This window comes from Ambystoma mexicanum, chromosome 13 (genome assembly GCF_040938575.1).
Source record: "Ambystoma mexicanum isolate Mex_15411 chromosome 13, UKY_AmexF1_1, whole genome shotgun sequence".
In the NCBI taxonomy this organism is placed as follows: domain Eukaryota; kingdom Metazoa; phylum Chordata; class Amphibia; order Caudata; family Ambystomatidae; genus Ambystoma; species Ambystoma mexicanum.
In genome coordinates, this window is record NC_090938.1 from 519,600,464 (window position 1) to 519,622,525 (window position 22,062).

Here is a 22,062-nt window from a genome sequence, read left to right on the forward strand (position 1 = left end):
GGTGGCTTCAGACCACGCCATTACACTGGCCACGGACATTGGCGACACAGGATTTTCACCAAATGGGCAACAGCGTTTGCCTTCGGCGGGGCTGGCTGAGGGCCACTAATTTCCACCAGGATGTTCAGTCGAAGGTGTTGGACATGCCCTAGGACAGGGACAATTATTTTGGAAAGACTGTGGACGAGTCTCTCAGGCTATCAAAGCAGACACTAGGACGGCTCGTGCCCTGGGCATGCTTCAGCAACGGCAGCGTCCTTTCAGACTTCTGGAGGGGAATCCCAAAGTTCCTCTAATGGATTCTGAGGAGCTGTCTCGTCCTACCCTCAGCCCTCACACCCCCTCCCTTCCCTCTCTACCACCTCCGCTCATCGGCCCAGGAGACCTACAGGGGCCGCGCCAAGTCTGGAGGTGGTTGTCGTGGCCAAGGCCCCCAAGGCGACCCTTCAACATCGAAACAAGATTAAACCGGCCCTGGAGTCTGGCCCCCAACCATTGGCCCCGGTGGGAGGCATGCTGGCGAACTTCGTCAGTGTGTGGAAGTCCCATCTCCACCGACCATTGGGTGCTAGACGCTCTCGCCCACAGACACCCTAGAGTTCCAACGGAATTGTCCAAGGATACCACCAGTGGCCCGTAAGGAAAACCACATCCCTCTGCTGCTGGAAGTACGGCAACGTTAAGAAAGGGGGCAATCAAGCTCGTCCCGAAGAAGCTCCTGGGCTCCGGAGTGTACTCTCGTTAATTCCTCGTCAGAAAGAAGACCGGCGGTTGGCGGCCCATTCTGGACCTCTGTCGTTTGAACAAGTACTTAAAATCCCAAAAGTTTTGGATGGTGACCCTTCAGCACGTGCTAGGACAGCTGTAAAAGGGGGATTTTCTATTGTCGCTGGACTTGGAAGATGCCTATTTTCACATCCCCATACACAAAGGATACCGCAGGTACCTACGCTTCGTGGTTCAAAGGCGACATTACCAGTTCAAGGCCCTTCCCTTCGGGTTGAAGTCAGCGCCACGAGTGTTCACCAAGTGCCTGGCCCGGTGGCTGCGTGGCTACGTCTAGTCTACGAGGGATCCACATGTACCCGTACCTGGACGACTGGCTCATCCGGGCAAACTCAAAGGACACTGCTGTCGACCACACGACGAAGACAGTCCAGCTCCTGATGGACCTGGTGTTCTCGATAAACTTTGCAAAGTCCTGCCTGACTCCATCGCAGGACGCACTGTTTCTGGGAGCCCGACTCAACAGTGTTGTGCCTGGCGTCTCCATCGGAGGAAAGCATCGTGGCTATATTGGGCAAGGTACAACGGCTGTTGGCCCTGAAGGTCGCAAGGTTGAGGTTCATCAAGTCCCTACTTGGCATGATGTCATGCATATACCTCATTCGGCTGTGTAGACTACGGATGCGGCCGCTGCACGAGTTTCTCGACTCCCGCTGGATACAGGTGGCGGGGAGCTTCGAGGAGAAGACCACACTCGGAAGTTAGTTTCCGTCGAGCGATACAGTGGTGGGGAGGGCACGCACACCTGTCCGCGGGCGCGGATTTCCAGACCCCACCTCATCAGGAGACGGTCACGACGGACGCCTCCCTGGAAGGATGGGGAGTGCATTCCGGAAGTCTTCATGCAAGAGGCCTATGGCTTCCGGAGGAGAAGTCGTTGCACATCAACGTGTTGGAGCTGCAGGCAGTGTTTTGGGCCCTCAAGTCCTTCCTTCCGTCCCTCAAAGGCAAAGTGGTAAGGGTCTTCACAGACAACACAACCACAATGTTCTACATCCGAAAGCAGGGGGGAACCAGATCCCCGGCGTTCTCCAAAGAGGCCCTGTAGCCCAGGGGATGTTCCTCATCCCGTTTCATCTGGCAGGAGTAAAGCCCACCATCGCTGACTTTCTCAGCAGGGAGCTGCACTCTTGCCACGAGTGGGAACTTTGGCAGGACCGAGTGGTTGGCCTGTTACGTAGATGGGGCAATCCCCAGATCGATTTGTTTGCGACGGCGACGAACATTAAGTGCCGGAGGTTCACCAGCAGGTTTCCCCAGCCAGGGTGCATTAAGGACACAGTCTCTTTCCCCTGGGATGGCCTGTTTCTGTATGCATTCCCTCTGTTGCCATTGTTTCTTCGACTAGTCGATCAACTCAGACGGTCCTGGTGTAGGATGATACTCGTTGCACCGGCGTGGCTGAGACCGATATGGTACCCGAACCTTCTGGACATGTCAGCGTCCCCTCCAGTCAAGCTTCCGGCGGACGCAGATCTTCTCGCCAGGGAAGGGGTCGCAGTTCTGCACCACGACCCAGGATCGCTGAACCTGAAGGCCTGGCTCCTGCAGCACTAGAGTTTTGGAGCTACGATCTCCCAGCAGATTGGATGGAGGTGCTTGCCAAGGCCAGAGCTTCATCTACTCTCAAATGATACGGGCACAAGTGGAAGAGGTTCACTGTTTGATGCCATACTCAGAAGATCGACCCTCTACGAGTTAGGTGCTCCCGTACTTGATGTCGTTGGCCAAGGCAGGACTGGCCCATGCTTCCATCAAAGTTCATCTGGGGGCTATTTCCCGCTACACCAGATCTCCTGGACGATCATCCTTATGGTTTTATAGCTTCATCAAGGAGTTTGTCAAAGGACTGTTTTGCTTGTTCTCGCCGGTGAAGGCTCCGCCCCCGGCATGGAAGCTCAATGTGGTGCTTACTAGGCTCATGGGTCCACTGTTCGAGCCTATGCATTCGGCGCCACTGACATTTTTGTTGTGGAAAACAGCGTTTCTTGTGGCCATCGCCTCTGCACGAGGAGTGGGTGAGATCCAGGCCTTGTCTTGTAAACCACCTTACCTGACATTCCACGAAACGAGGGTGGTGCTATGGACGTACCCCTCCTTCATGCCCAAGGTGCCGTCCTACTTTCATCTAAACAAGCCCTTGGTGTTACCTGTATTCTTCCCGATGCCTTCTTCGCCGGCTGAGAGGACTTTGCACTCGCTGGATGTGGCTAGAGCGCTGAAGTTCTATGTGGACCGCACAAAGAGTTTTCGGAAGACGTCGCAACTTTTTTTTAACTTTGGCCCTGTGAACCATGGGAAGGCCCTCTCCAAGGCTTCCATTTCCAGGTGGCTCTCTGGCTGCATCACCCATTGTCAACAGTTGTCAAAATGACCGTTGCCTGGCCATCCGAGAGCCCATTCGACCAGAGGGATCGTTGCAACTACAGCGTTCCTGTCTGGTGTGCCCCGGCTGGACATCTACAGGGCTGCTACGTGAAGGTCGAAGCACACCTTCACAAAGTTTTACTGCGTCGACAGGGATTCCTGGGAGGAGTCCAGAGTCGGCCAAGCAGTGCTGCGCAACGTGTTCGCTTGAAGGTGAGCCTGGTGAGGAGGTAAGAGATGCTTAATGTTGAGATGCTTAATGTTGAGCCTTGCCACCTCCCGTGGTTGTGCATGTGTGTACTACTATGTATTCTTTATTCATGAGCATGTGAATCCATGCCAGAGAAGGAACAAGTTACTTACCTGTAACTGTTGTTCTCCAGCATGGGTCTGGCATGGATTCATATGCGAACCCTCCCGCCTACCCCTCTGCGGCTCTTCTCTTGGTCCTACTGCCACTTTACACACTACCAAATCTGAAGATGGCTGCCAAAGGGCCTTAGGTAGAAGGCAGTCATTTGCTGGGGGCAGTATGACCCAGAGACCAGTGATTGGTTGTTAGGCGAAAGACAGTTAAGAAGTGAAACTGAAACAGATTTTTTCTTTACTGAGGATTCCCAGCTTTATGACAGCGAATATTCATGAACATGTGAATCCATGCCAGACCCATGCTGGGGAACAGTTAAAGGTAAGTAACTTGTTCCTTCTGCTCCTTCTTCTACTCTCCTGCTGCAGCCTTTTATGCCCCGCAGGTTTGACAATTGGCTTCAGGTGTAAGTCCTCTGCCTCAATTGCCTGAGTCCTGAAGTGGCTATTAGGATTAAGTGCCTGACTTCTAGATCTACATGCCTCTCCAGTCCTCTTCCTCGACTCAGTTCCTCTAGGATTCTGGGACATGCAGTTTGTTTCTCCAAACGTTGGTTTTTCCACTTCTTTAGTTTGACAAGTTAAAAAGGGGTTGATCCCAGTTTTCCTGGTCTCTCAAATCCCCCCCCCCACCCCATGTGATCCTCCTGCAGTGCACCACCCTCTGGTTCGGGATCCGGAAGCATCTGCCTTTCCCTGGCCACCTGAGGAGGGTCCCAGACCAGGTTTTTGGGGAGAATCTCATCCGTTTCTTCATACAGCCCAACAGGGAAGTGCGGGGGTTCAAATTCCAGTCAGCTGGGATGCTGAGAAAGAGCTACCCTCTGAGGAGGAGAGTCGAGAGCAGCTGGCAGCTGCAAGAACTGCACCGGCAAATCTTTCAAAGAAGTGGATGACATGCATGGAAGACAGAGGTACGTAGCTGGAAGCCCAGGAGGCAGGGATGGTGCAAGAAAGTACCTAAATCGACCTATGGGTGTCTCCCGGACCAGAGAGCTGCAACGCTGGGGCAGAGCTGCTCCGAGAAAGACGCCAAATGCTGCAAAGCGACGAACAGCAAAGCCAAGTCCTCAAGTGCTGCTGAATCCTCGCAGGAAGGTCCCATTCCTCTGGATACACGATTCATGAGTAAAGGTATGCGGGCATACCGAGAGAGGCTGCAGGTCTGGGGTAGCTGTGGGAAAGCATTTGAGAAGGGTTGGGGTCCCTGAAAGCAATGTGCGAGTCTGAGACGTGCTCCCCCATGATAAACGGAACAAGAGGGTCTGGGACCTCGAAAGTAACGGAAGAAATTGAAAGAGAACCACAGGCTTGGCAGGAGAGTGAACCGAACTGTGGTGAATACGTATTGCGAGTCTGGGACCCGAACCATAAAAGAAACCAAATCTGAAAACCACAAAAGGGCATGGGACCCTGAAGATTATTGGAACATTTCAAAGCGGCACACATACTTAGTAGGAGAGTAGTGTTTCTGCATTGCGAGTCTAGGACCTGCACCCATATGAGAAAATAAGAGGGTCTGGGACCCTACGAGAGGCAGAGGCTGTCCATTAATGAAGAAGAGAAGATAAACTCCTCAATGGAACCAGTCAAAGCCAGGGGAAAGGAGCCAAACGCTAATGATTGGAATATTGTTTAAGGTGCAGAACATTGGTTTTTCCTTTGAACATTTGAGACTTCGAGAACTATTGAATTGGCAAGAACTGTCACTACTAGTTTACTTTGGAGTTTTGAAGAACCTATTTTCTTTAATGCATAAAGGTTTATAACCAAAACAATGCCTCACTTGTGTCCGAGCCTTACTCCTGCACCCTCACATATTATTGTATGCTTTTCTTGTTTCTTTCAGCACTCCCATATCTACTGTAGTCCGTGCCTCCTGGTTTCTTTACAAAAAGTTTTCTCTAGCAGCACTTTACATTAAAATGTTTCCTTTTTACTTTGCTTTTGATATTGAAAAGTGCATTGCTCCTGCTTGGACACAGCTACTTTTTTTCAGTGACAAATTACCTCATGTGAAAAAAAATTCCCTTTGTTTTAAAATCTTTTCCTTGTTGACATTTATGACGTTCAGATTGACGAGATGGTTATGTCTTTAAAGACATAACTTATCTTATAGCTGCCTTTGACTAATTGTTAAACTTTTTATTTGATTTGTGGTCCTAGAACGTGGGTATATCTTAGAATCTCACTTTAGAACTCTTAACTAGTTACTTGCCATCTATGTATTTGTAACTGTATTAGACTGATAAAAGCAAATATTTCTAACTTATAAAGTGCTTCTTTTGCATTCATTTTTAACACCCAACTCTTCAAGATCTTATTTCTGTGAAGTGATTCTCACAATGGCATTTTTTCTAATTACAAGACGAGTCCCTTGAAATAAGGTCTGCTTTTTTTATATCCGTTTTACTTGTATGGGCACCTTTTTTTGGCCAATCACTTAAATCCCCATTTTAGTTTTATTTTAAAATGTTTTATTAAGTTAATAGTGTAGGCCATTAGTTTGATAGTCAACGCACAATTGGGGACAAAAATATCTTATAACGTTGTCCAATGTTAATGAATTATGTGGCATAGATTTAACTGGTAATGTATATTCTCACTTTGTAACTCAATTTGAGAAATCCCAAAATACTTTAATTCATTCCAGCAAATGAATATGCAAATTCCATCTGGTTCTTTAGGACAAGGTTGTTAAAATTAATGCTAAGTCCCTTTTTCCATATGTGTTCATTGGTCTTCCTAGTGAGCTGGGACTATGTAAAAGCTCCATGGTTGTTTAGGTATGTTTTCCTGCTCTCTGTATCATCCATATTTGCCTGGAAAATTCATAAAAACATGTAACCACTTCTATTTGGATGTTCATTTATTTTACGCCTATATGTGGCAATACAGAAGAAACTAGTGTGGAGAAGACCTAGTTGACCGTCTGGGCGAAGGTTGTTTGCGTCTCACTCAGGACTTGAATACTTATAAAAAATTAGGCCTGCTCATATTTTATCTCTTATTTTTCTTTTTTTCTTAAGTTAGTAAGTTAGTTTGAGAGATGGTCTTAGGCAACATTATTATTTTAATAATAGTATGACCCTGGACAGAAGATGCCAATTGAAAAAAATATAGTTACAAGTGCGTTGCTGTATCTTTTGTATGTTTTGGCATTTTAACATTCTACATTCAGTGTTCTCATTTTGGTCTGTTTATTTTTTAAGCAACAATAAACTGTTTTTGGTAGATATGTTCTTTTGATTTATATACCTTGGGAGATAACACTAGTATTTTCTTTGCTCTGTAGCTCCTGGAGACACCATTTGAAGTGGAAAAGACAAATGAAAAGCCTCCAGACTGGTTTACATGTTACATGGAAAAAGTAATTTTTTTTTTTTTTTGTTTTACGTGGAAAAAAGTAAATTGTGTGGTTTCTTTTAAATGTATGTTTTGTTTTGTTTATGTGGCTGCAATATGAATACCTCCTAAGAGACTGGCATATGACCTTTAAGAGCAGACTTTAGTACGTCACTGACCTATTAAAAACACACATCTACATAGCGTTTTGCTTACAATTCTGGACATTTGCCGACTGATTTTGAAAAAGGTTACTCTTGGGATGCCATAGTAGAAGGCATTAAAAGACACATGCATGATCAATTTGTACAGTGGAAGCCCTCACTCCTCCTCCTCATCATGTTTCTTTAGGAAATATTCCATAAAACAATACATGCAAACAAAAACAAACACAAATCATTTATATAAAATGCATTTCATAGTTTAAAATAGCACACAGGGTAAATATGGAAGCAGGACGTAAATTAACCTCCAGAAATATAAGATATATCGGAACTAGTAAAGAAAAGTTAACAGTAGCACAGTCACGCAAACCCTTCTGTTTACATCATCTTGGGAGGATAGCTGAGGGCCAACGTGCTCGCCTTGGAAGCAAGACGACATGGAGCAACACAGGTTTGATCCCCGGGTCTGTGCTTAGAAACCTCTGGGTATTAAGCGCATTATAAATAGCCAATCATATTGTATCATATATATGGATTAGGTCATTAGCAAATTTCTCCCAAACAGCATCTTTTCGAAGGGATTGTGTCCTCCGACGTATTCCTTATCGTGATAGATTCCTTCCAGCTTGCTGGCCTCGGAATTTTTTTACAGTAGAGGACTGCGTGTCGGCATCCCTCGAGCTGGTGTCCTTCGACAGCCTCCGTATCAGTGCCAATGTCATCATGCATATAAATAGATTCGCGCAGCGTCCGTTGCTCAGTTCTGTTTTTCCGCGCTTCGTGAGTCTTTGAATCATGTTGCTCAGTTCGTTCTTCATGTAGATTCTACTTATTCCTCGAAGATATCATACTTTATTCGATGGCTCCCTCATCTGAACCGTCGACCCCACGGTCCGGCTTCAAAAAGTGTCGTGATTGTGGAAAGAAAATGTTGTTGACGGACCCTCACAGGATCTGTTTCTGGTGCCTGGGATCGGAGCACCATTGTTCAGAATGCGAGGACTGCATGTCCATGACGGCAAAAGCCTTGAAGGAGCATAAGGGGAAGCTCGAAAGAGGTAAGACTCTTAAAACTTCTACTCCTTCGAAAGTTTCCTCGGCAGAGTCGAGACATTCGTCTCCTCGCTGTCACATGAAACATTCCTGTTCGAGGTCTCGAAGCGGTTCCCATCAGTCTTCGAGATCCAAACACTCGAAAAAGAGGTATCGTAGATCACCCTCTTCTTCGTCTTCTGTTTCCCCGGAAAGGGTCACCTGCCCCACGAAACACAGCTCTCCAGCTAAGTGGGAGGAATTCCGTAAAAAGATGCTTGGCGTGTTCGAGAAAGCGGCCTCCACCCCCTCAGAGACGGCTAAAGGTGATACCCTGGGTGAAAGACCCGAAAAATCGAAACGCTGCGAGTTGTGGCACCCGGCGAAAGAAACTGCCCGAGAGCGTCATGGACCCTCGAGCAAAGGCAGTAAGACCGCGTCATCGACGCCATCGTCGAAAATCCCTTCGACTCATAAATCTGCGTCATCAACGCCATTATCGAAGGGCCCATCGACACACAGATCGGTCGAATCGACACCGATAAAGGACAAGCCTACTGCTGTCACTACTTCTCAGTCAGTAGACGTACCGAGGGCTTCGCACCATGACCTCGAGAATGTCGTCGATAACCTTGACGACTCCGAGTAGGATTCCGATCCTCTCGAGTTCTTAGAGGTCTCTTCATACCTTTTTGATGCCTTTTTTGGATTCATCGAAGCCTTTGACTTCCGCGTCAACAACTTCGACATTTTCTCAACCGGTTACTACAAGCTTGGCCCCTTCTGCTCTAGAAATGGGTTTTAAGCCATTCCCAAGGTCAGATTATTTCAGAGCCTTGTCCTCTATTTATGAGGAAGGGGAGGATTCTGATCATGAAAGACCTTTTGGGTTGCAGAGGACTACAACACCTGTACCAGAGGAATTTATATCTGAAGGGAATAGGTTGAAGGACCTTCAAGAGTCCTTGCATGATGCAAATGGTTTAGATACTTCCCCAGAAGTAGAATTTGCTAAACCAGACCCAGGGGAACATGCTGAGACCCCTTACAGAATTTTAATGGCCAGGATAATAGAATTCTTGGGTTGGTCCACACCTTCACCTTCTTTTCAACAAGATGATCTTACAGACATTTTAATTAAAGGCCCACAGGAAGATCCTGTGGTTCCTTTTCATACTGTATTACAGAGGAAAATATCGACCAACTGTGAAACTCCTGAGGTTATCCCGGCAGTTAACAAAAAACTATCTGCCAAATATAAGGTATCTGCTTCTGACCCTGAATATTTGTCCAAACATCCAACTCCAGAGAGTCTGGTTGTACAAGCAGAAACTTCATCGAACAGTAGATCTGCATACCCTACTGTTCCACAAGACAGGTGTGATGCTGGAAATGCATCTGAGGGACAGGGCCTCCGAATCCTTGTCCTTTTACTGTTTTTACCGTGTGTTCTGTTATGTTTTCTGCCCCAGAGTCCATGTGGGACTCCTGGCAGTGCAGCTCTCTTTTGGTTTGGTGAACAGACCCATGGGATACCCTTATGGCACCCATGGGTAGGGGTACAACCCTGTGCCCCTAGTGTATGTTTTTGGGCACCTGTGGGTGGCCCCAGAGCAGGGTATGGGCTGGTGGCAGCTCCGTGCTGAATTTGACAGGTGCTCCGGGTGTCCTCCATTTTGGGATACCCTGGCCCTGCCATTGGGATCTGTTGATTCCTGATAGGAAACAAGATGGCCCCTGTGGCCTCTTGCTTTCTATTGCCTGTTATCTTGTTTTCCCAAAGTCCTGGGAAGCCCTGTCTCTGTCCCTTCCCCCTGACTGGCTGTTGGGTGGAAGTTCCATGTATGGTATTGTTGTGAAGGCCCAGCTAGACTGACTGGAGCCTTCCCAGTGACTGTATGTTGTGGGTACCTCCTGTGGGTGGGACCTGGGTGAATGGAGTGTGTGACCAATATACACTTCTTGTTGTGGTTGTCTGGTTTCTGGCATGAGAGACAAAGACCGAGACAGCCCTGCCCGAAACTGGCCTGAATGCAGTGTGTAGTGTTGAATGGCTGGGTACTTGTCCCAATCCACATTTCTTGTTCTGAGTGTCTGGAAGGGAGGAGTGTGGCGCCTGAATGCACTGTGTGCCTGATTGGCTGACTGACTGCATGAATGCCCTGCAGTATGATTGGCTGCTGAGTGTGTGCCAGCAGCGTGGATGAGAGAGAGGATAGTATATCTGGGGACCTCTCACCACTGGAAAGTGTTCAGAAGGGACCTTTGGTTGAGAAGCGACCATTGTGCTCCTACAGCAGCCAGGGAGATGAGTCTCCACTCTACGAGTAACTGGAACTGCTGATCCTCGACGTCCAGCTGGAAGAAGAAGACTTGCTGTGGCATTTGCTTCGACCGATCTGAAGGCTGGCGAGATCGTCGAGGGCTGACCCGAGAGAGGACCTGGTAAGGCGCCCTCTTCCCGTGCTCCGAGGGACCATCGAGCACCGCTCCACCTTCGCCGAAGCACCCTGGAAGACAGACCCTCGAAAGGCTGTCGACCCGAGACGGGACCGCTGAGGAGATCGAAGTGAAGCACCCGGACATCAACGCCGTCGAAGTCCATTGCCGTCGACCAGGGTTCGCAGGTTTGTGTAACCGCTGGAGGCCCGTCGAAGTTGTGTTGCCCAGCCGTGGGAACCCCTTGACGCCGTGCCGCCGACGACTGGAGCCGTCCGCTCCTTTGCCTGAGAACATTCAATCGAAGGACTCTCTCGACCGCATCGTCGACCGTTTATCCTGCCGGAGAAAGTCGAGGACGACCAACGCGCCGAGGAGAAACCTGCCGGTGGGTTTCCCGCCACCCGACGACCTCAAAGACTCGGACGACTCGACGCCCTTGCTGGGCCTCCGTCTCTACAATCTTTGCGGTCCAAAACTATTGTCACCGAGGTGCCCCGCACACCTCCGCCTTGCAGGACGCCGACGCTCCGACGCCAACGAGCACCGCTTGGACGAAGCTGCCGCCTCATCGACATCGTTCTACCTCGTTTGTCGACGGACGTTCGACGCCCCGTGCCTCCCGCTTGAAAGGGAAGGCATTCAAGAAGGGCCGTCGATTCCCCGTCGCCGAACAGCGAGTTCCTCGACGTTTTGTCGACGTCTCTTCAAGGAGCTCGACTCCACCAGGTACATTGGGGGGGTAAAAACATTATAGGAGAGAATAAGACTTGCCGAGCAGTATATGGACTGGGCGTGTGCTATATCTTGTTTTACAGGTTGCCCAGGTGGGGGGATCTCCACACAGAACTGTGCCTAGCGGTAGGGGCCAGTATTCTGCCTATTGCCTAACCATCTTATTTTCTCTCCTCTCTCTATTGCTGGTTTCACTCTATTGGTCTGTGTGACATTGTACAGTATTGTTCATGCACTTTAATGAGATCTAGGGTGGTACCACTTTAGGATTGTAAATATTTGCCATTGTAGATTTTGCCGGAGTACAAAGTGAGTTACTATGATAAATGTACATAACCTTAACTATTGATTATATAAAGACTGTGTTCTAACCAATACAGAGTGTGGATATTCCTTTGTGGGGGCTTGGGGACTACACTGTACTTAAGAACCAGCCTGCATCACCTCCTGAGAAGCTAGGCCTTGATTGCTTGACCATTGCTACCGAATAGAGAATCTTGGCTGGGGTCTCCTGTGCCTCTCCTCCACCATATAGGGAGCGGAAGTACAGACACCCCCCACCGGTCGTTGAGGCCCTTCTCTCACAACAGGGATGAGAGATTTGACTCTGTCAAAAAAGGTATTTTCTGCGTGTAGCATGGCGCTTAAATCCATTAATGCTACTTGTACGCTCGCAAGATTCAGCCATACACTTTGGGAGTGTGCTTCATCTGCGGCTGACTGTCTCCCGGAAGGAGAAGAAAGGGAAGCTTTTCTGAACATCATTTAAGATGGTAAAGACGCAATGTGCGAATCCCTTCAAACTGGCATTGATTCTGTTGACAGTGTCAGCAGGGCCATGGCGGCAAGTACTACAATCCGCAGATTTGCATGGTTGCGAAAGTCTGGTTTTGCTCCAGATGTACAGGCCAGACTTTCGAATATGCCCTTTGACGGCTCTTCTTTATTTGGAAAGAAGGCTGATGACCGCCTAGAGAGGTAAGAAACATCGAAGGCAGCAGCGAAATCCCTTGGAGCTGCAATCCGTCAAACTCCCTATCGCCCCTCAGGAACCTCTTGGAGAGGTAGATCCTTTCGTTTTTATTCCGCATTCGGAAAAGGCAGAGGACAGCCGGCTCAAAGAGGCCAAAAACGATTCACCCGAGGTGGACGGGTTAAAAGTACAAAAGCTGCTGCAGCAGCAGGTGCCTCTTTACCCTCGGCATCTGCGTCAGCCGCCTCTAAACCACTCTGAGGACTCTCCTCACAAGACACCAGTAGGGGGCAGGTTAACTCAACATCTGATGGAATGGCAGGCTATTACGTCAGATGCTTGGGTATTGGAGACAGTTGCCCAAGGTTACTGCCTGCCTTTTCTACGCACTCCTCAGAGTCATCCACCAGGGAACAACTCTTTGAAGTTTCCAGATCCACTCCTTTTGCAGGAGATTCTAGACCTGCTAGAGAAAGGTGCCATAGAACCGGTACCTGTAGCGGAGAGGAACACGGGTTGGTACTCCCCCTACTTTCTAACACCGAAGAAGGACGGAGGACTGAGACCTATCTTGGACTTATGAGAATTGAACAAGTTCCTCAGGAAGGACAAGTTCAAGATGGTAACTCTCTCTCAGATCCTTCAGGCCCTCCAGCTTCAGGACTGGCTGGTATCTCTGGACCTTCAGGATGCTTATTTCCATGAGCCAATCCATCTCAAACACAGGAAATACCTGAGGTTTGCAATTGGCAACTCTCATTATCAATTTCGAGTTCTGACATTTGGGCTGACCTCCGCCCTGAGGGTCTTTACCAAGCTAATGTCGGTAGTGGCTGCAAGTCTAAGGAGGGACGGGATCCACATCTACCCCTACCTAGACGATTGGTTGATCAGAGCGGTATCTTGGGAACACGCTCAGATCCAACTAGATTATGTCTGGGCTTCTCCCTCAATTTAAAGAAGTCACAGATGATACCATCACAGAGACTCCAGTTCATCGGAGAGATCCTGGACACTTCCCTGGGGAAAGCCTTGCCACCAGAGGTGAGGGCTCAAGATATTCTGCAGATGGTCACCAAGTTTCAAAATGCCCAACGTCTCCCAGCCTTTGACTTTTTGAGGTTGCTAGGCCTCATGGCATCCTGCATCTTCCTTGTGCCAGAGGCTCACCTGAGAATGAGATCTCTCCAGTGGGCACTAAGAACTCAGTGGTTGCAATTCTCAGGAAGAATGACAGATCTCCTTCAGGTTCCAAACAAAGTGGCTCGAGACCTTCAGTGGTGGGCCTGTCGGGAGAACATTTTGGCCATGCACTACCTCAACAAAAGTGGAGGCGTAGGATCACTGCCTCTGTGCAGAGAGGCGATGCAGCTCTGGTTTTGGGCAATTCAAGAAGAAATCTCTCTATCGGCAGTTCACTTAGCCGGAGAGAAGAACTTGACAACGGACGCTCTGAGCAGGCAGAGCACAATCTCTCACGAGTGGGAGATAGCTCAGGAAGTCCTTCAAGAGATCTTCACCCTTTGGGGAACCTCTCAAGTGGATCTGTTCGCCACCAGTACCAACAGGAAGTGCGATCTGTTTTGTTCAAGGGAATTTTCCCCGGGAGGAGCTCTAGGGGACGCGTTTTTAGTGGACTGGGAGTTTCCACTTCTGTACGCGCTTCCTCCAGTCCCTGTCATTCCTCAGATGATCAGGAGGTTGAGAAGATTCCAGAAGACTATGATCCTAATTGCCCCAGACTGGGCCAGGAAACGTGGTACCCGGACCTTCTGGACATGTCCATCTGCCCTCCGATTCGTCTTCCACACAGGGAGGATCTTCTCTCGCAGAAGGGAGGTCAGGTTCTCCATCCAGACATCAGAACCCTCAACCTTCACGCTTGGTTTCTGAAAGGGTGAGATTCAAGGATTGGGACCTCCCAGATGACGTCATGGAGGTGTTGCTTTCGGCTAGAAGGCCAGCAACAAAGACATTATACCGCTGCCGTTGGTACAAATTTTGCAGCTGGTGTAGAGAAAAGAATATCGAACCTTTCTCATGCGGTACACCAATGGTGTTATCTTTTCTACTCTATTTGGTGAATTCAGGTCTTCAAGTTGGTACGATCAAGGGCTACCTCGCAGCGCTATCGATCTTCAAGCGCACTGCGGAAGAGCCATCATACTTCAAATTACCCCTAGTAATACAATTTCTGAAGGGGTTAACTAATGTCTATCCCCTGAGACCATTCCAAGTTCCCTTGTGGGACTTAAATTTAGTCTTAAATTTCCTGATGGCACTCCTTTTGAACCACTCCACTCTTGTTTGTTAAGATTTCTCACCCTTATAACTGTCTTATTAGTGGCTTTGACATCTGCCAGGAGGGTGAGCGAATTACAAGCTCTATCTTGTAAACCCCCGCATACAATTTTTCATAAAGATAAAGTTGTCCTACAAGTGAAGCCTAATTTCCTCCCAAAGGTAGTCTCTGAATTCCACATCACTCAGAAGATAACCTTACCTTAATTCTATCCTCCTCCCCATCTTGGGAAAGAGGAAGAGAGGCTACATAGGCTGGATCCAAGGCGAGCCTCGAGTTTTTATATCAGCAGATTTGCTAGGATTAGGCAAGCAGACCAACTGTTCATAGGTTACACAGTGCACAAATTAGGATTGCCAATCACAAAACAGACCATTTCCAGATGTATTATTTTAGCCATTCTAGAATGCTACAAATTGGCAGGGAAAGAGCCCTCTCAAAATCTTAGGGCTCATTCAACCAAGGGTATCACAGCCTCTTCGGCCCTCCAAAGAGGGGTACCGATTCGAGACATGTGCGGCTGCCACATGGTCGTCCACACATACCTTAACAAAATTCTACAATCTGGATTCCTACTCTAGCCAAGAGACTAGATTTGGCAAAGCTGTGTTACACTCTGTTCATTCTTAAAGGGGAATATGGCAATTTTACTCCCACCTCTGTTTACACACCACTGCTATGGGAGTCTATCAAAATAAGGAATACGTCGGAGGACACAATCCCTTCGCAGAACAAGTTACTTCTTACCTTGTAACGTTCTTTCGGTAGGATGTTCCTCCGACGTATTCCTTATCGCCCCTCCCATCCATCCCTCAGTAAAACTTCTCTTGTAGTTGCAGCTTACGCTCCTTCAAGGTCAATAACCACTTCATGCAGTTATTCTTAAGCTTCAAAACGGAACTGAGCAACGGACGCTGTGCGAGTCTATTTATATGCATGATGACGTCTGTGCGATACGGAAGCTGTCGAAGGTCTCCGTCTCGAGGGACGTCGACTCGCAGCGCCCTCTACTGAAAAATGTTTCTGAGGCCAGCAAGCTGGAAGGAATCTATCAAGATAAGGAATACGTCGGAGGAACATCCCGTCGAAAGAATGTTACAAGATAAGAAGTAACTTGTTCTTTGGTTATTAGTTTACATATAATTTCCATAGTAATTACTATTGGATTCAGAAATTATTGGTTTGATGTTTTGATTATTAGTCTCTAACTAGCCTGAGCAGCCGACACATGTTTCGACCTCCATGTGTCTGTATCAAGGCTGACCCACTTAATAAACATACATTCAATATAAAATGGAACAAAGAGGATTTTATGGTCAAATAATTGCATATGATTAATTGCATTATCATTGTGCTGTGGTTATATTATGGAATAAAACAGTATCGTATGTTGTAGATTAGCAAAAGAACAACTAAGATTGCATTGAGGCGGTAAAGAGAGGGAGGAAAAAAGACACACAAATTGATTAATAAGTGCATGGAGTGACCAAGAGTCCCTGCAATCAAACCCACAGTGTTAGGCAGAATCCTGTGCAGTTCCCTTAGGGAGCACTACACAATATTAGGACTACAGGTGAGATCAATAAATCCCCTTTGGTATCAGTCTGTACCACAAAGATTTAGTTGGTAGCTGTGGCTGGCCAGTCAGACTTATTCAAGAGGGAGATGAGCAGTATTCAGGGTCTACACAATAGGGCTACAGCACTATGGCACAAGGAAACACTGACCAAAGCTTTGTATTAAAAAGTATATATATTTATTTATTTTATACACTTCTAATAAAACACATCTATCACAGTCGTCAAGCAAGTTAAATTAAGTCAAAGGAAAAATATACACACTCCCAAGTTAAATTGTAGACCAAGTGAACCAGAGTGCAAACTGAGCAAAACGGCACAGTGAAAACTACACACCAGGCATCATCTAGCAATTTCTCACAAGGGAGGGAAAACACAAGTTATTCAGAAATACCTTCTTACACACCCTAGCAACACTTCCCATAAGTTTGTGAACCAGTTTAAGTAAGACAGTGCTTCAGTATAGGCAATACTTAAATGAAAACTGAGCAAAATGGCATTTCACAAGGTTCAAAAAAGGGAAGGAAAGGGCAGTTGTAAGAAATAGGTGCACCACACAGTTCTAGATGAGAATCAATCTAAAGAAGGCAGATCTAACAAATGTAGCCAGCGTCAGTAGCCCTGTGCCAGAGTCAGTGTTACAGGGCAAGGGCCCAGGAGGAAAATGTTCTTGTAGCTGCAGTCAAGTCTTTGGTTAACGATTTTGAAAAGATGGATGCAGAGGGCGAAAGACAATGTTAAGCGAGAGGAGCGGCCAACCCAACAGGTAGGTAAAGGATTTAAAACACCCTTAGTGCTACTGGCGGAACAATGGACCTTAAAATGAAGAAGTGGCTCCTGCGGTGGCGTTTGTTCCTGGTAGTTCTTGCAGTTCAGGTGATCCAGCAGAGGAAGAGAGGCTCTTGTTGTGGAGGAAGGTTCGAGTTACTGCACTACCCAGGGATGAAACCAGCCGCGGTGCTGCCCGACGAATAAAAGGTACGCTCCTTTAAATCGCGGTCCGGATGGACTGGTGCCTGGCTATCGGGCCTCCAAGTACTGGGTACTGGCGATTCGACCAAGGTAGGTCCAGGAAGGCGATTGGCAAACTGGTTGGCCCCACCAGCTCAAGGGAAGAAGGCTCTTGCTGATGAAGATCTTCGCTCGTCGTGTGGATAAAAGTGGTGAGACGCTGCAGCAGGCTTCACTGGTGGTTCAGTCATTGCAGATGTCTTTGGCTTCTCTCCTCTTCGGCTTCTTAGTTCCAGTGGCAACGTCTTGCTCTTCCAGTCCTCAGGACCCTGCTTTTATGCAAAAAGATCCCCATTCATACAGCCTAGCTGTCACTCACACAGTGGAGTGGTCATCTTGGCGGGAGACCCTCCAGCCTATCAGGAGAGAGTGCAACATGGGTTGCTGAGGCAACCTTGTCCAGGGGTCCTACTCCCCCTCCCACACAATGGACCCACCTCAGACTCAGTGGCGCCGGAAGGAGGGCCTCTGGGCAGAAGCCCGCCAAACAGACGAACAAAGGATCCCCGACCTGGGTTAGAATTGTAGAGAAAGGCACGAGAAAGAAGTTGTATTAAAGTTCTGGCAATTAAAACCTACCGGAGCAAAGTTAATATTAAAATGCACCGGCGGTATATTAGAAGCTGTCAGAAAAAGGGGTAGACTCGAACAATTGGAAAATCCCATAGGGAAATATTTGCGGTTGAATATTTATGGTAGTAACCACTGCCACCAGCCAGAAACTTTTGAGAGAGGGACTGTAGGGTACCCTCTCGAAAATGAACATAAGGGAAACACTATTAACCCCTTCCAGTACCTCCATAGAAAGATGGGTTGTACTGGTTTAGTTCATAGGATTCGACTAGTAAAGTCAATGGGGACTTTGTATGCCCTGGGAGACAGTAGTCAGTCCCAGGGTATAGAGTCTATGTTTAGGGGTCGCGACAACACCCCTGTGTCGCTGCACTGAGTGTGCTGTGTAACACATGTGAATAAAGATGGTTCCTATGGGGTGGAGAAAGATCCCATAGGCATTAAACACAAAAATAGCCTAGAACACACATAGCAAAAATGCCTAAGAGTGGGAAAAAGAGTCTCACTCTTAGCAGGTAAAAAGAAACAAACCCTTCAAATCCAGCAAAGCTGCTGGGGGACTCTATAGGTAAGGGAATTTTGCCATAGAATGAGAATTCTCCCTAACACACAGTCATAGGTATGTCTTACCCAACCAATTGTTTGAACTCCTGTAATCTTGAGTGATTTGCAATGTGCTTATCGAGGGACTCTGTATATCCTCTTAGGGTATGTAGATACTAATTCTAATAGGCTCTGCGACTTCAATAAAGTTGGTGTTCAGACATTGTGTACAGACTTCCTGAGTGTGTTCAGTTAATTCTATTATGCGTTAGTTTCAACACTTACCTATGTAATGGTGCAAATTCCAAGCTGTATGGGTGTTCTTAGTATTGCTGTGATATGTTTTGCTAAAATAGATAAAATAAATGTTGTTCCTTCTTCCGGATTGGAGTAGAACTGTGAACTGTATTAACGTATTTCTATGTGCATGACCAGTCCCCAACTTACCATTATATTATCAGGATGTTGTGCATCCAAAAGCGCCGCGATCGGTTTGACAAAGTATATGTGGCCTTGCTTGGCAGAGTGGCGTTCGCAAGTAGTTCTTGGGTGTGAGAAACCTAACCCTATTCTCCCACCTACACCCCCGGGATCTTCCATTCATGTGGCCAGGGAAGGGCCATTGCTGTTGGATCTCGACCCTGGGTGTGGACAAGCGAGGGAGGATCGCCTGAGTGGAAGGTCACAGGGGATTAGGCAGAGAATACCGTACGGTAAGACATGGTATTCCCCCTTTCCCAATTATACACCAACCCACTCTCCCTCGGCCTTGATGGGGTATTTCCAATCACACCCCATCTCCTGTCCCCATTTCCAATACGTACTGGGACCAGGAAGAGACTATCGGGAGCAAGAGTATTACCCATACAAACAACATAGGGGCACAGTGATGCCTACCATCTAAAACCTTGGAATTGTCCCACTAATCGTCAGGCAAGGTCAGGCACTTTTCCTCAACTGGGCCCATCTGACTTCAATTGACTCATCTGCAGTGTGAAAAGGGTGGTTCTGCCAGAATCTGAGATCGAGCTGGGGATGCTGACTGGACCAGAGGAGCCAAGGAATAGGGAGCTGCAGGGAGAGAAGCCTGGTGGATCCAGAGGAGAACAGCGTGCCGTGACACTGGTACAGTGTTTGTGAGGGGCTGCAGCATGGCTAGTGAGCCGTATCTCCAGGGAGCCGGAGCAAGGCAGCCTTTATCCTGCCGGTGGTTTTCAGGGAAATGCTCGTTCCCTTGGGACTTGTGCTGGTCCCAAGTGTGTCTGAGGGGCAGGTGGTGAGACCCTGACCTCGACCCAAACCAATTTGACCTGCTAGCCTTGCGCTGTGCTACTGTTGATGAGTTTCCTGAGACAGAGAGAAACTCAGTAGCGTGCGGGTGGCTGGAGCGTGAGCAGAAGCGTTGTGGAAAGAAGAGCACAGTGAGCGAAAGCGGGACAAAAGCAAACAAAAGCTCGAAAGCTGTGAAAGAAAGCAAAGCGAAGCAAGAGAAAGGTAAAAGCAAGCAAAAGCTGGAAATTGGTGAAAGAAAGCAAAGCGGAATGACAGAAAAGGTACCCTAGAGGCACGTAAGTACTGAAAGACAGCAAAGTGCGCTGGCGGCGCAGAAACAGACGAGTGGGTGTGAGAGACCCGAAAATAAGGAGAGAGATGCAAGCGAACCGAAACCGAGAGAGAGCGCGAGAAGGGAAACAGACAGCCAAGAGAGGGTGCAAGCAACCCGCAAGAAATACAGAGAGTGCAATATTCACATTAAAGGGCAAATGAAGGTGCAAGAGAGCACAGTGAAAAGTAAGAAGTGTGCAAGAGTCACAGAAAGTTGGAAAGAAGGTGCAAGTGTACACAACAGAAAAAAGTTGTGCATGATGCACAGTAAAGTGAAAAAGGACAGACTGAAAGAGGCACAGAAGAGGATAAGGTGCCAGAAAATAAGGAGAGGCTTTAGAGGTCAGAGTGTTTGCTCCTGTGAGGAGCCAAAGAACCCAGCGTTCTTGAAGTCTCTGATAACTACACCCATGAAAGAACTGTACAGTGAAAGGTACATCCTGACTAGAGGAACCTTTTTGTTTGTTTGTTGAACTTCATAAAGAGGGACCTTTATCACCGACATCATCGCCTTTATCGCAGACATCACCACCTCCAACCACTTTGACTTTCTAGCAATCACTGAAACCTGGCTACACTCCGCCACAGTGCCAGCTCTGTCTCTCCCAGAGAACTATACCATCATCAGAGCAGATAGAGAATTCAGTAGAGGTGGTGGAGTCTCATTCATCGCTAAAAGCCAAATGGGCCTCAGAGAGATTACTAAAGAACCCTTCCCCTCGATGAACTTCTTTAAGTCAAACTCCCCCTGTCAACTTCACGCACTCTCTCTCTACATCTCCTATATTGACCTCCTGGCCCTATTTCCTCCTTCGAGGAAGACATCACTCTACTCGTCTCACGAAAAACCAAACCCTTCTACCAAATTGTGATACTGGGAGACTTCAATCTAGGCCTACATGACACAAATGACATCCATCCAACAGCCGTAGCAAACACCCTCCCTCAACTTGTCTTTGAACATTGTGTCAGCCACCCCACGCATAACAAAGGAAGAATCCTGGATAGGCAGGCAGACATAAACTGCACCACCGAGATCACTGCCAACTCTCTGTGCGCATGGTCAGACCACCACTGCATCACCATCAAGATTCAGGACAGCCTGCCCCCAATTCCTAACGTCACCTTAGCCCCGCAGGTCATATCCAGAAACATGCAGAACATCACTGCAGCCAGCCTCCTGCCCCTACTACAACCCATTGCCAACACAGTTAATGGTGTAGACAAGGACCCATCTGTGCTCGTGGACTGGTATAATTATACTTTACTACAGGCTTTAAATGCAATTGCCCTGCTTAAAACAAGAAAATCGAAGCCTATTGCCCACCTAAACAAGTGGTTCTCCTCTGATTTAAAAAACCCTAAACGGCTCCAAAAGATCAGCTGAAGCAATGTGGAAAAAAACACCTTCTGACTTAAACAAGGAAAAATTCACAACTGCGGCCTCCCTTTACAAAACTGCCAATCTAAGCACCAAAAGAAACCTACAACGCCAGAATACAAAATGCAAAATCAGGTTCTAAAGAACTATTTTCCGTTCTCGGAGAGCTGAAGACCCCTGTCGCACCCACCGAATCCTGCACTAAAATGCCTTGTGGTGTGTCAATATCCAAAAAGCCCTACTAGATAAAATAGCTCTGTTGCAATCCAAAATTGCTGCCAAAAAGCAAAGTCTGACCCAGAGCAGCAATCTCAGCGAGACACAGAACTCGCTGCCTACCGCCATCCCCCTATTCCACTTCTCCCCGGACTCCACCAAGGAGGTAGTAGATATCCTAGCTAGCCTGAAACCCTCGAAATGCCAGGGGGACATTTGCCAAGCCACTATCATTAAGGAAGGAGCAAAGGATGTTGCTCCGTTCATTACCTCACTGATCAAATGCATCATTTGAATCCCGCATAGTCCCTAACAATCTCAAGGAGGCTTGGGTCATGCCTCTTCTAAAAAATAAAAAAAACTAACCTTGATCGAAATATCCCCACCAATTACAGACCCATAACAACCGTGCCATTTCGCCTGAAAATCATTGATGGAGCTGCTTACCTCCAAAACCAACAGCACCTCGAGGACAACAATCTCCTTGGCCTCCGTCAATCTGGTTTCAGACCGAGGCATGGCACCGAAACAGCCCTCCTCGATGTGAAAATCCAAATGGACGAATCAAAAGACAACGGCAAATTGGCCTTCCTCCTGCTGCTGGACCTCTCAGCCGCCTTCGATTTAGTGGGCCACAATATACTCCC

At 47.7% G+C, this 22,062-nt stretch overlaps 1 protein-coding gene across 5 annotated transcripts in view; it reads left to right on the top strand.

The window, feature by feature from the left end:
• NBR1 (NBR1 autophagy cargo receptor) overlaps positions 1-22,062 on the top strand; it is a 1,466,631-nt gene that overhangs the window by 380,393 nt on the left and 1,064,176 nt on the right. For all 5 annotated transcript variants that reach the window (XM_069634202.1, XM_069634206.1, XM_069634204.1 and 2 more), the window contains exon 7: positions 6,815-6,889. In XM_069634202.1, coding sequence (XP_069490303.1) covers positions 6,815-6,889 — 75 coding nt within the window. The remainder of the gene's footprint in view (positions 1-6,814; positions 6,890-22,062) is intronic.